General features: G+C 47.7%; 1 protein-coding gene across 2 annotated transcripts in view; it reads left to right on the forward strand.

Annotated features, from left to right (window-relative positions):
* The window catches only part of KIF17 (kinesin family member 17), an 82,797-nt gene that overhangs the window by 28,306 nt on the left and 40,639 nt on the right, over positions 1-13,852 (forward strand). For both annotated transcript variants that reach the window (XM_088462077.1, XM_088462076.1), the window contains exons 3-7: positions 4,796-4,942; positions 5,028-5,129; positions 7,947-8,136; positions 8,211-8,663; positions 8,847-8,935. In XM_088462077.1, the coding sequence (XP_088318203.1) occupies positions 4,796-4,942; positions 5,028-5,129; positions 7,947-8,136; positions 8,211-8,663; positions 8,847-8,935 (981 nt within the window). The remainder of the gene's footprint in view (positions 1-4,795; positions 4,943-5,027; positions 5,130-7,946; positions 8,137-8,210; positions 8,664-8,846; positions 8,936-13,852) is intronic.

The raw sequence follows: 13,852 nt of genomic DNA on the forward strand, positions 1-13,852 counted from the left end.
GAAAGCTCGATCCCCAGACGAATTCCGGGAGATTCTAGGTACTGTTAATATTCCTTCGTCAACGGATCGCAGTAATCTAGAGAGACGGTAAGGAATCAGAAGCTGCTTTAGGTACCTTGGGCCATGGTCATGTAGGGCTTTGTAAGTTAGTAGGCCAATCTTGAAAACAATTCGCCATCTGACAGGCAGCCAGTGAAGGGAGTAGAGAATGGGTGTTATGTGGTTGGAACGGGGCTGATTGGTTAATAGCCTGGCAGCTGCGTTTTGTACCATCTACAAGCGGTGCAATTCTTTTGCTGGGAGACCGAGGTAGAGGGCATTGCAGTAGTCTAGGCGTGATGATATAAATGCATGTATGACTTTAGGCAGATCTTAAGTGTCAAGCCACTATCCAGGACAACACCAAAATTCTGCACATGTTCAGTGTTTTGTAACCCAAAAGCCGAGGGGATGCTGGGCAGAGCCCTGGGCTGACAGTTGTTCCATGGGAGTGGGGGAAAAGTCCCAACTTTCCGAGAGGATTTAGTCCTGGGCTGACCAGTTTGGGGCTGGTTAGCATTATGGCAGGGGTACCCCAGGCTGTGTGTCCTCCTGCTATGGAATCGGTATGATTTACCGCCGGACGCATGGCGACAGCAGCATTGAAAATCCCGATCGTCCTAAGGTAAGTATTTGATAATCTATTCTACCCCCTAACCCTCCCTTAGGGGTGCCTAACCCTAACCTACCCCCCCCCCAGTGCCTAACCCTAATCCCCCCTCTAAGTGCCTAAACCTATCCCACCCTTCCCTGCTGCCTAAACCTAAGTCCCCTGTGGGGGGTGCCTTACCCTAACCTCCTCCCGGGGCTGCCTAACGCTAATCCCCCCCCTTCCCCTAGCCTAAACCTAACTCGGCGCCCGGCGTCCCTTCCATCGGGATGCCGGGCGTAAGGCGTATGCCTAATGACAGGTGTCGGGATTTCGACGCCTGTCTTTAGACCCTTGCCGAGATTACAAAAAGTAGTTCTGAGCAGTGAGCAACCGACCTATTCTTTGTTTCGGGAGCTGCTGTATACAAAAGGGTGTTCTCACCTTTCACTAGGATGCAATGTACAAAGAAATGAGTAACAGCGCTATCCCTTTTGAACTCTTATACAATCTGCTGGGTTAAGGCCAATGCCTAATTCACGTCTCTTGATACTGTAATTGGCTATACACAGTGGAATTAACAGTGCGGCATATTCAAAATAAATCCTGTTATTTATTGGGTAAAATAACGTGAAATAATACATATATAATCACAATCGTCTGCAATGCAAAGAAACTGCTGTGTGGTTGATTCTTAAATGTTATTAGGTGGCGATTGTGTACACTGTCTGTGAACACTTGATAGGAATTTGGGGGATGATATAGTCCTTGGGGTGGATGTGTATAGGGCTAGCGGCGTCCCGCTTTGTCACCCATAAAAGTCCAGATATAATAGTCCAAATGATGTGTTCCAATAGATGGTGGCCCGGGCTTTCTTCTTTGCAGAAGAGAGGAGAACCACCTGGGTGGCAGTGCAGGATCTCCGGACCTGGGTCATGCAGGGTACAGTGAAGTGAGTGATACGTCTAATTAAAGACTGTATCCTGCACTTCAACTGAGTAACCTGTCACTCCCGTCTGGGGAGGGGAATCGTCAGACGTGATCACTCCTGACCTGATCCGGCTTCCCCCTCCTGTATCAGAGACTTACCTGTCTGTCTGTCCTCCCGTGTGGCCGGATCCCTCCTCCTTCTGCTCGGGTGTCCTGTCTTCCGTTCGGCGATGGCGGAGGCGGGCACCCGTCTGCGTCGTCCTGGTCCGTCCTTCTTTCTCCGCTTCTGTTACTTCCTGGTCACGTGTGATTTGCCGATCACGTGACCCGGCCGTGAGTGGATGGGAGTAGCAGTATTCTTTGCACGTGTAGTTCTGCTTTGGCATGCAGGAGATTTGTGATGGTTGGTTTGTCTGATATGTCTCCAACGCGTTTCAACCATTAAGGTCTTCCTCTGGGAGTAGTGAAAGGTGATTGATAAGGAGGTGGTTAAGTGTCCTTATGTTGCCCGCCTTCAAATCTGATTGGTCCTTGTTAACATATGCGGATTGGTGGGCTGTTCAGTCACTCAAAGGATGTCTGCCTGTTGTCTATCTCAGATCGTGGGTTTCTATTTGATCCTGGATACAGTTTGTTCCATATAATATTCCTGCTGATCGATATACATTCTATAGGTGTCTGTGTGAACCTGAATACAGTTCGTTCCATATAAAATTCCACTAATTGATAGATAGTCCACAATATATACATCATTCACATTATGCATGATAGGTTGCCAGACCTCTTTATTCCAAACATGGTAAGTATAAAATAAATTTTATGGGATATCTGTCCCACCTGTACGCGCTCATGCTGTAATGGACTATACATTAATCGGCTAAGCTTGCTACAACTTGTGCTAACTAACGGGATTACACTTTAGCTAGCCAGTGTTGTATACATTGGAGATCTGACGGATCACTTTGACTCATGGTGTAGCATGCATCACTATTCTTTTGCGCTACATAAAGAGGCTGATCTACATGTCACCCACAAATGATAGATCTCACCTCATTGTCTATATTTAGACCTTTGGGTGCAAGTGTACCCATGGTGATGATGGCCCTCAGTTCTTCCGTATTAATGTGCCTATTATAGTCCCCTCCCCTCCAGTTTGGTGTCACTGATCGTATTGCTGCAAATTCTAGTCCCCTAGGATCAGACCCATGGAATGTTTTAAAATGGACAGAAATTGGATGCTCTTCACAACCCGAAATAATGTTGCGTACATGTTCTGCTAACCTCTTTTTGAGGGGGCGGATGGTGCGACCTATGTAATGCCTGCTACAAGGACATGTTAGTATGTAAATGACCCCTTTGCTGTTACAGGTCATATTGTCCCTGATCCTCCATATAAATTGATTGGATGTGGATGTAATTGTGTGTACTGGTTTTGTGTTCATTTTGTTCGTTTTCTTACAGGCTACACATGTTCCGCAAAAGTAGAATCCTCCTTTATTGCTGTCCCTTGTATTGTTCCATGATTCGGTTATTGTTGTTTGTCTAGTTGTTCTGGGGGCTATATGGTTTTTGACTAGTTTAGTTTTGATGTCCAGTGCTTTACTTTGCCGAGATTAGACAGTTGGGAAGCCGGCGGTCGGGATTAGGTCCGCCGGCTTCCCGACTGCATACACCTGCTATGGCATCATATTCCTGGCTGGTTCAGCCTGGTCTAGTTATTGGAAAATAAGGGGAACCGCAAGCCGTGCCCCCTGCCCCTATTTTCCAATACCAGCACAAGCTGAGAGGACTGTTGCTGGTTATGGATTTGGGGACTGGTTATGGATTTGGGGGCACACACATTATGAGTTGTGTATATTTTAAATGTCAACATTTTGACTGTTTACATTTTAGCTTTCGACATTTCAAACTGTCTATATATTAATTGTCTACAATATGTCCCTGTCAACATTTTGACTGTCTACATATTGACTCGATATATAGTCCATGTTCTATTGTCTACATCAGGGGTGGGGAACCTTTTTTCTGCCAAGGGCCATTTTCATATATATATATAACATTATTCGCGGGCCTGGTGTAGGCCACGCCCCCTCCATGTGATGTCACACAGGGGCGGGGCCACAATCACCGGTGATTACAGCAATGCCCGGATCATCCTCAAGATGCTCCAGGGAGCTGTAAGGGCAGCGGCGTGACCATCTGAAGCATCCTAAGGACGCTCCAGGTGGCACTGCTGCATTGATTCTGGCTGCAGGGTGCCATTCTAGGCACTCTGCTAGCCATATGAGGCTAGCAGAAAAATGCTCAGAGGGCCAGACCAATGATTCCGCGGGCCTTATATGGCTCCCGGGCCTGAGGTTCCCCATCCCTGGTCTACATATTGTACCTGTTGACATTATGGTGTCAACATTTTGAATGTCTGCATACACACGGAACAACTTGAACAACCATAGATATCGTTGATAGTTTTCCCTCCAACGTTTTGTAGTGCAGGTCAAACGATATTGGCTGTACACACTGATAGCTATTTCAGTGAAGCTATCATAGATATCTATCATAGATATCTATCTTTTTACAGTCAAATCTTTACAAAATCGTCCAAGTTGGCTTGCATGCATGAAAGACCATAGATATCGTTATCGTGCATTCGGGAACGCGCATCGTTGGTCGTTGTCAGGTTGGTGACTACAAAAAAGTGAACGATAATTATATGAACGATATCGTTCAAATCGCTCATAAAAGTCGTACTGTGTACCCGGGCAGTGGAGCTGAGGACAGACTGAAGAGGGACAAGGCTGGAGTAGGGTAGGCCAGAGAGAAGAAAGTTACAGTAATCAAGGTGGGAAATGATAAGGATGGTAGTTTTAGTGGCTTCCGATGTGAGAAAGGGCTTGATCCTGGTTACGGAGGTGGAAGAGGCAGGATTGAGAGAGGGAATGAATGTGTGGAGGGGGGAGGGTAGAGTCCAGGATGACACTCAGATAGCTGACTTGAGGGGGAGATGTTGCCAATGAAGATGGTGGGAGGAAGGGAGAAAGACAGTAGGGATGATTCAAGGTCGGGCACAAAGTGGCTGAAGTTGCGGCAGCCGCACAAGCCTGATTACTACTTTATGTTCATGCCAGATTCTATTCAACCAATGTGGGGGTTCATGCATCGGCAAGTGGAAACCCGTGCAGCCCATCGCTTTTATGTCCTTATATTCATATTCAGTCACCTCGCATCTCCGCATTACAGGGCGTGACAGAGGGCTACAATGGAACCATCTTTGCATATGGCCAGACTGGCAGTGGGAAATCATTCAGCATGCAGGGCATACCAGACCCACCCGCGCAGAGAGGCATTATCCCCCGGGCGTTTGAACATATCTTTGAAAACATTCAGGTGAAGACAGAGGAGCTAGCACTCGCCACAGAGACAGCTCTATAGTAAAAGCTCCTGATCCTGTATTTCTCTCCTGTTGTCGCAGTGCGCGGAGAACACCAAGTTCTTGGTCCGAGCGTCCTATCTAGAGATCTACAATGAGGAGATCCGGGATCTACTGGGAGAGGACACCAAGCACAAGCTTGAGGTAACGAGACATTTTAGAACATGGGGAAATGCACTGTAAATGCTATAACTGCTTGTGTAATGTGACGCCCTATTTGTACAGCTCCTTCAGACAGGGGCGATGCAAGGATTCTCAGCACCCTACTGACCTTGCCCCTCCCCTCCCCCCACACAGACCAACTCTACTTCCCAATTCCTCAGGGAAGCAGAGTCTTATAAGTTCCACATATGCCACCTGCACTAAGTACAACTGTGACTCAGTGGCACCTCCCCCCCCCCCCCCCCCCCCCCAGATCTCCGCATCCTAGGCAGCTCCCTCATGGTAGAGTCATCCCTGCCTCCAGGTGACAGCCTTTGCCCGCTGTTCCCACGCTCAAAATTCAGATCTTGTGCACCATCCAGGTGCAGTGTATATGGCTGAAGACGGTCCCTTTGCTTTTCAGATGTTAGACATTATTGAGGTTCCAACAATTAGTGTTTTAGGAGTAAGAAGGTCAAGTTCTAATTAAATTATGGGATGGTTCTAAGAGATATTAGGTGGTCACTACGAATGTACCGCCCCCTGCGGAGCAATGCGGCAATATGCAGATGGGGCGGTGCCAGTAGCGTCACAAGGGGGGTGCGGGCTGCACACGGGTGTCACCCGCCGAAGGGGTGACACCAAGGTGCAGATTCCCCCCCCAGTGACAGGAGCCGGGTGCTGCACTGTATAATTAAGTGCAGCACTCAGCTCCTCACACTGAACTGCACGTACCTCCGGGCACCCCTCCCCCCCTTGCCTCCAGGCTCCCAGCGGTAACGGAACCACAGGGGTTCGTCCGTGTGAGGCCACATCCCTTCCTGCTAGGCCGTGCCCATTCCACTCAAGGCCACAACCCCTTTTGGCGCCGCGCAACACAACGTCCCTCCCCGCAGCGGGTGACACAGTGGGGAGGGACGCCACTGGGCGGTGCAGTAGTGATACCATTCGCTGAGAATCACATCATCATGCCTATTTACTAGGAAGTGGGCAGGAAGTGCGAGGTTGACCTGCTGTCCTGGGAACACCCAAATATGTGTGAGAAGAGCAGCCAAGAATGTGATACACTTCCCTAACCCGCTCGCTCCCCACCCCACCATCCATTCCATGGCCTACTACCGAAAGGGCCTCTATCACCTGACCGTTATATAGTAAGGTAACTGTATAAAAGGCTCGTACACATCATACACTAGGGCTACATCTGTATCATGTGAAATAGGTACAAGGAGCGGCAGAGGACAAAATAAGTCCAGCAAGTGTGTGGATTTTACATTTACTTTAGAAAGGATGAGGTGGAAGTGTCTCCTGGATCAGGTCCTCCCCTCCTGGCAGGAGAAAGGACGAGCGTTCCGCAGGTCCAGGAATTGCTTTATTCTCAGCGGCCTGTGTTTCCACAACAACCGCTGGCTCGGTCCCTGCTCCCAAGGCTGAATAAATTCACGATGGTTCCTATAGCAACAGGAACTGGAGTCTGCTGCTACCACTGCCAGCAGCCAGGAATTCCGTCCCTGTCGCCAGCAGCAGGGGGACTACAAGCCCCAGCATGCACTGTCAGCCAGAGTCTGACACACAGACATTAAATATTGTATTAGATGCAGTCTGTTATATCACTGGCCACGCTGTGCTATAGTGAAGCACAGAAATTGTAGATAATATTTAGGGGCATGTTTTCCACAATCCACATTTAAAATACAGTTGCGATGTGAAAATAACGGTCCTAATTGCAGTGCGGTAATGTAAATTACCATTTGCATTTACTATACTGGAGGTGCTGGGACAGAGCTTCCGGGAAAGCAAAGTGATGGTGGTACGGACCCGCAAGCCTAACGCGCTGTCAGGCTACACTTGCATTAGGACAAGCCAGCAGGGAGGTATCCAATATATAACGCGATAAAGTAGCCCATAGGTTACGATGGGATATCGCCATCTGAGGATGGCATTGGCTACCGAGTTTCGTAAATTTCATATTTTAGCAGCACCTATAAAACCCGATGGGGACTGCTATCGCGAACGAGGAGGGATCGCGGCAGATATCGATGCCCCGTGTTCTCCTTTTGGCATCGTACTTTCTCCTGGGCGCAGAGCCAGGGCACTTGATCACCATGTTTGCAGATAAGTAAGTCCATGAAACAACCCTGTATTTGTGGTATCTTTACTAAAGTGCAGGTTTTTAGAATTTTAGTTGTTGCCCATAGCAACCAATCAGATTATTCTAGCACATTTTAGAAGATAATAGCTAGAATCTGATTGGTTGCTATGGGCAACCACTTACAGTGCCGGCTCTAGGGGTGTTCGACCTGAGCGGTCACACAGAGGCACCACCCATAGAGGGCACACCCCTCCCCATTACTGTCCCGCTGTTCCACCCATGGGCCGAAGTGGCCTGTGGGTGGTTAAATCGGGAGGTTGGGGACCTCACCCTGCCAGGCCCCTGGGACCGTGAATAGATGCTGAGCGCATGCGCGCGGCATCCATTCAGTGACGGGAGAGGGCTGGGGGAAGCCCAGCTAGTGAGGCTCCCCCCAGCCTGACTTTATTTGAAGGCGGACACGCCTCCTAATAATGTCATGCAGGGGGCGTGGTCTATGGTAATTAGACCACACCCCATTTTCAGTCACGCGCTGGCACAGGGTGCTCCGACCCCTGGAGCCGGCCCTGACCACTTATAAAAACCCGCACTTTAGTAAATATACCCCTTTGTGTGATGACTGCTCGCCATCACCTTGTACTTACAGCCTTCTAGGCTGCGGTTCCCCCCTCCTTGCAGACTTGTGTGATGGAAGATATTTTATTATAGGCTAATTCATTCTCTCTTCTCAGCTGAAGGAGCATCCGGATAAGGGCGTGTATGTGAAGGCTCTGTCATTACACACCGTGCACAGTGTGACCGAGTGTGAGAAGATCATGGACACCGGCTGGAGAAACCGCTCCGTGGGTTACACACTGATGAACAAAGACTCCTCTCGTTCACACTCCATATTTATAATCCACATAGAAATCTGTACGACAGGTATGTGCGCCATGTATGTGATAGAGAGAGGAGTTACCACAACTTTACCTTACACACCACTTGTCTCCCGGCAGATGAGAATGGGGAGGATCATCTCCGAGCTGGGAAGCTCAATCTGGTAGATCTCGCCGGCAGCGAGAGACAGTCCAAAACTGGCGCCACGGGAGAACGGCTTAAAGAAGCCACCAAAATAAACTTGTCCCTCTCTGCCTTGGGCAACGTTATCTCTGCGCTAGTGGACGGGAAGTCCAAACATATTCCTTACAGGGACTCCAAGCTGACCCGCCTGCTCCAGGACTCACTGGGAGGCAACACGAAGACCCTGATGGTGGCGTGTTTATCGCCCGCTGACAACAACTACGACGAGACCCTCAGCACCCTGCGCTATGCTAACAGAGCCAAAAACATCAAGAACAAGCCACGTATCAATGAGGACCCCAAGGACGCACTGTTGAGGGAGTACCAGGAGGAGATCCGGAAATTAAAAGGCATGCTCACTGAGCAGTCCGACATCAAAGAGCTTCCAGGTATGCTGTCACGTGCCGCGTTCTCTGTTCGCTGACTAAGCTGTCGACTGCCTGTACTCTCGTGCTGTTGGGTCAGATTGTATCTGCAGTTTTATAGTGTCCAAAGATGGAGAATAGTAATAAACGTCACTGAAAATGTGCAACAGATGAACTAATAATCATGACGTCTCGCTCTTGTTCCAGCATTTGAGAAGTTGTTGGTGACGCCATCACAACCAGACCAGAATGGACATGACGTTGACGTGGAGGCTGAGAAACAGCTGATCAGACAGGTAAAGGTGACCTGACTCGGGATCCTCAACAGTCCATGATTAATTATCAATTTACCTCATTGGGGGTTATGTAATAGGTCCCGAGATTAGGGAACCAGCGTGATTTTGACGAGTTCCTCGTCCAATCTGAAGCAGCGATCCATTATAAGATTGGTTTTGCATTATAACCGATTCCCGCTTTAAATTTAACGGCAAGCTCGCAGAAAACACTCTGGTTCTATCACCTCGGAACCTATTACATAAGCCACATTGACTGGTACAGGAAATAGCTACATTTTCAAACAGGGTAATGCTGAAAGCATGGCCTGTTAGATTGCATACTTAGGGAGCAGCTTGTGTAACGCCATAATTACCCAACAGCCCTGTCCTATCTTCTAGGTGTATTTATTATCCAGGATTTATTGGGTATAAAGGGAAGCGCTCAGTTTTCTCTGTAAAATGCACAGCAAATTTATGATTAATACACAATAAAATTATTACTCAACATTTAAAATAATGATACACAAAAAAATATCTACAGTTAAAGTCTAAACCTCTCTAGCAGTATGAAAAAAAGGGGGATTAAACAGTGCTCTCGAGCTTTCGTTTGTGAAGACCCTAGCAGCTCCACTAAAAAGAGGTATCCCACCTCTACACAAACACAGCTAATAATCACATTAGTGGTGCGCTCTGGGTTTCTAAATGCAACTAATTTGTGGTGATAATCTCTAAATAGTGCGCTCTATAATTGATTTCAATGTCTCTAAAAATACTCCTATCCCTGAACGGGAAATGTCTTCTAACGTATCCACAATGTCCAAAAAAACTCTCGTGGGGCTTGAAATATAAGTGTCTTAAGGAAAATGTCTTATGTAAATCTGTGGGATGGATGTTCTTTATATGATGCTTTCCTTAATTCTGTAGGATGGGTGTTCGGTATTGCACGTAACCTCTCTAGCAGTATATTTATGGATCTATTCAAAACCTGTTAAGCCCTATTCACATCAATAATAAAAAAGTAGACCTATATTTCCAGTCTCCTGGACTATTATATAGAGCAGAGAGGTGTATGTCTAATGGAGCGTACACACGGTCAGATTTGTCAGACTTGTCAGATGAACGACTGAACGACTGAACGATTTTACCAAAGTTTTGAACGATTTGAACGATTGAACGATTTTTGACTGCATTAAAATGAATGGAATCGTCCAAGTCTGACTGCAAACACATCAGATGTCAGAAATCGTTATCTGACCATCGGGAACGCGCATCGTTGATCGTCCATCGTTCAGGCATGTCAGATATGAACGATTTTCCTTCAGATATGAACGACTGAACGATTTTTAAATCGTTATCGTTCATATCTGAAGGAAAAATCTGATCGTCGTGTTCGTTATTGCTCACATTTGTAAATAACAGGGAAGTAAGTACCCCTATTGTTACTTAAAGTTCTTTTATGTAACTGTGTTGAAAGAAGGTTGGGGAGGCAACAATGTTGCACATATATTGTTGTTTTGACAAAAGTATCCAATTTAGTACAGTCACTTATGCTGGCCATACACGCTACAATTATCGGGGCGATCCGCCTGATATCGGCGGATCGCCCCGATAATTGTAGCGTGTGGGGGTGGGGCGACCGAGGGTTAAATATTGCTCGGTCGGGCATGCCGGATTGTCCAGCATACCCATCCGATGCGATATTTACCGGTAAACTGTCGGCCGCATCGGGCAGTGTATGCCCAGCCGCGTCCGACAGACAGATATTTCCTGTGTTCCTTCCTACGGAAGGAACAGGGAAATGTCTCCTCCCCCGGGGGCGGAGCGCAGATGTCAGGGGGAAGGAACAGGGAAATGTCTCCTCCCCCGGGGGCGGAGCGCGGATGTCAGGGGGAAGGAACAGGGAAATGTCTCCTCCCCCGGGGGCGGAGCGCGGATGTCAGGGGGAAGGAACAGGGAAATGTCTCCTCCCCCGGGGGCGGAGCGCGGATGTCAGGGGGAAGGAACAGGGAAATGTCTCCTCCCCCGGGGGCGGAGCACAGATGTCAGGGGGAAGGAACAGGGAAATGTCTCCTCCCCCGGGGGCGGAGCGCGGATGTCAGGGGGAAGGAACAGGGAAATGTCTCCTCCCCCGGGGGCGGAGCGCAGATGTCAGGGGGAAGGAACAGGGAAATGTCTCCTCCCCCGGGGGCGGAGCGTGGATGTCGGGCTGATACACTGTGAGAGAAATCTGCGGCTGGCAGGCTGCCAGATAAAATGTCTGTCGGTCTGACAGGCATTTTATCTGGCCGTGTATGCCCAGCATTAGTTATTGCAATGATTGAGGAACAGTTCTAGTTGCAATAACATACATATCCAAAGTGCACCGTAGGGAAATGTAAAAATCAGTAGCATGTAAAAAAAAATGTTTGGTCTCACCGGATTTGTAGACACAAAAAGGCCGGGTCTGTTTCCGTCTATAGGAATTCTATCCCTCTTGTTGAGGCGATGTGCAAAGAGACAGGTCCCACAATTGCCAGCCACAGCCGTGCAGCCGCTTGTCGCCACGATTTATGAAGCATTAACATTTTTGGCAGTGCATACAGTATATTTTACATACAAGTAGAAACCAAAAGAAGCCTCTGATTGTGAGAGACCTTATTGTACAGTATGTACAGGGCCGGTGCAATGTGGTAAGTGGGCTCTGCAATGCAGGGAGGCGCCGGGCTGGAGAGGCGCCGCAGCCCCCTTCTCCATTTGCCGGGAGCCTGCTGAGAGTTTATTTACCATCGGACGCCCGGCGGCTCCTTCTCTGCAGCCAGGGGATGGAGCTCACTCCTGATCTCCGCCTTCCGGCTCCTGCAGTGTGTAGGGAGAGGCGTCATGACAACTTAATAGAATAAAGCACCTGGACCAGATGTTCCATCCACCTGTCCTCTGAGCCCTCGCGCTCTCTCTGCGTTGGATATGGACCAGGGAGCTAGGGTTACACAGAACTTTGATAATCAACCTATGGTAGCGCAGAATGGCCATTGGAACTTAGACGCCGGAGCGCAGTACGCAGGTGCAGGCTGAAACACATCCCGAAAATGGTTGTGGCATGCTTGCATTTACCCCTTAGGGTGGTATTCAATTAGTTTCGTACCCGCGATAAAGTTCCGCCTGTTGGACTTTTCGCCTACATCGCGTCTTTTGGCCGCGGAAACTTATCGCGCGCATCCCCGCTATTCGCCGTATTCATTTCCAAATGACGCGACACGCGAAGTCAGAACAGGCGGAAAGTTGTGTCAGAATTGGGGAAATCAGCTTGAACCCCCCAAAAAGATGCAGAAACATTGGGGATCAATGTAGTAGTGCCCGATTAGCCCTAATAAAACTGGGGTACTTACAGTAAGTTGGTACAATTGCCTCTAATTAGCGTCTTTGCACAAGTGGTGTAGAATGGCATAAAGCTGTATTTTTTGGAGAATATAAGTATTCCTGGCACATTTGGGGTACCTGAAAATGGGTGCAAGTATCTTTTACTGTCGCTAAAGTGAAGATTTAATAAAAGTGAAATACCTCCCTCATAAAAGCACCTGCAATCCCAAAAACACTTGGCCCCTTCTTAGAGCACCCCCAGAACCTTATTTTGTTAGTTTTTGAAATTGTCCCCCCACTTTGTGCTTTTTTGCCCCCAAAATGAAAGTACTTTTCTGGGGTGTTCTTAGGTTTTTTACAGGATTTTTTTTTTTACGCAGTTGTCCTTTAGGGGGGGGCTGTCCCGAGGGTTCTGAGTAGTTTCCCCACCTTACCACCCCAAAATAGATAAAATGCACCTCTTCTTTTCTCCTGCTGTTCAGAGGGTGGAATTGAATACGGAGATAAGTTTCCGAAGTCAAAAAAGACGCAATCAGCGATACTTTTTCGCAGATCTCGGCGTTTCGCTTCTAATTGAATAGTGTGGATAAATGTAATGTTATGCATCTAGGGCAGAGCCTCTCAAACTCCGTCCTCTAGGTGCTAACAGTTAGGGTTGTAAGTCAATGATGGGTAAATCAAAATGACTGAGGTACTAATTAAGTCACCTGTGCTTCAACATGGATATCCTGAAAACCAGGACTGTTAGTGTGGCTTTTAAGGGTTGAGTTTGAGAAACCCTGGTTTAGGAGATAGGAATAAGCATGCAGCTTACAATGTAGAAGGGGACACGATTGGCTCTAGGTACAATTATAGATCATAGTAATAGCATGTAATGCACTTTTCTGCATTTGAGCCAGCAAAATATTGTTATTATTATTATTTATTTATATGACGCCACAAGTGTTCCGTAGCACCTTACAAAGTACATGAATAAATAGGTTGGCCAGTGACTTACAGTACAATACATACAGGACATGGATAATATACATTGCCACATTCGCGACCATAACACCCAGATAAGCAACAGAGCAAAGCAGCCAGGTGTTAGGTGCCCAAGTGGGGAGTAAGACGTAGGTGAAAGTAGAGAACGGAGAAGAGGGTAGAGGGCCCTGCTCGTAAGAGCTTATATTTATGTATGGAAGGGACATATATAGGAGAGAGATAAATTGGATAGTGATAAAGTACCAACCAATTAGCTCCTAACTGCCATGTTACAGGCTGTGTTTGAAAAATGACAATTAGGAGCTGATTGGTTGGTCCTTTATCTCTCTCCAAGGCTCAGTGCACCTGCCTCATAGACATGACTAATATAAGGATCCACTAACCCTTTTTATAAGGCTGTAATGAGGGGATCATTCAGAAGAAGGATGCCTGGGTACTGGAGAGGGTGCAGAGAGGGGCAGTAAATGGACAAGGTGAATGAAAGGTCTCCCTTACACGGAATCAGGGTGCAGGGTGCAAGGAGATTAATGGGGAGAACAATCACTGTTTATATATATATACTAATGGCCATACAGAATGTTCTACGACAACATCTTCAGTGTACGGTCCCCACAGTAG

This window comes from Taudactylus pleione, unplaced genomic scaffold, assembly GCF_031769625.1.
Source record: "Taudactylus pleione unplaced genomic scaffold, aTauple2 ptg001146l, whole genome shotgun sequence".
Lineage (NCBI taxonomy): Eukaryota > Metazoa > Chordata > Amphibia > Anura > Myobatrachidae > Taudactylus > Taudactylus pleione.